The sequence below is a fragment of the Penaeus monodon genome, chromosome 24 (genome assembly GCF_015228065.2).
Source record: "Penaeus monodon isolate SGIC_2016 chromosome 24, NSTDA_Pmon_1, whole genome shotgun sequence".
Lineage (NCBI taxonomy): Eukaryota > Metazoa > Arthropoda > Malacostraca > Decapoda > Penaeidae > Penaeus > Penaeus monodon.
In genome coordinates this window covers 41,094,567-41,094,959 of record NC_051409.1, presented here as the reverse complement: position 1 = coordinate 41,094,959, position 393 = coordinate 41,094,567, and the positions used below count along the sequence as shown (strand labels likewise).

The 393-nt window shown below is 54.7% G+C and overlaps 1 protein-coding gene across 1 annotated transcript in view; it reads left to right on the top strand.

Annotated features, from left to right (window-relative positions):
* The window catches only part of LOC119588969 (serine/threonine-protein phosphatase 6 regulatory ankyrin repeat subunit B-like), a gene marked incomplete in the record, with an annotated part of 103,883 nt that extends 103,496 nt beyond the window's left edge, over window positions 1-387 (top strand). Inside the window, 1 exon segment of the mRNA XM_037937576.1 lies at window positions 13-387. Within this exon segment, the coding sequence (XP_037793504.1) occupies window positions 13-236 (224 nt within the window).
* Window positions 388-393: the final 6 nt, after the last annotated feature.

Here is a 393-nt window from a genome sequence, read left to right as displayed (position 1 = left end):
CTGTCCCCACAGAGAACCTGGTCCCAATGAGCAACATGGAAGGACCGCAAGGAGTTCGAAGGATCGAGAACGTGATCAAGTGGAGCCGCGTCGTGAACCGTTATCGGGCAATGCACCAGAAGGAGGCCCTGCCCGGAGAAGAGCGACAGGACATGCCCATGGATTCGGTGCAGGATCTTCAGGAGGCCGCGCTGCTCAATGGCGGGCCTGAGACCGAGCCAGCTTCTACGGCTTAAAAGAGGGGGCGTGGGGTGGGCGGGCAAGAGGGAGAGTAGGTCCTTCCCTGTGTGTGTAGGGGGGTGGGGTAGTAGGAGATTGATTTTCTAAGATTTGGGGTGTTTTTTTTTTCTTTAGGATTAAGGAATCTTTAGAGTAAGGTTGAAGAATGTGGCA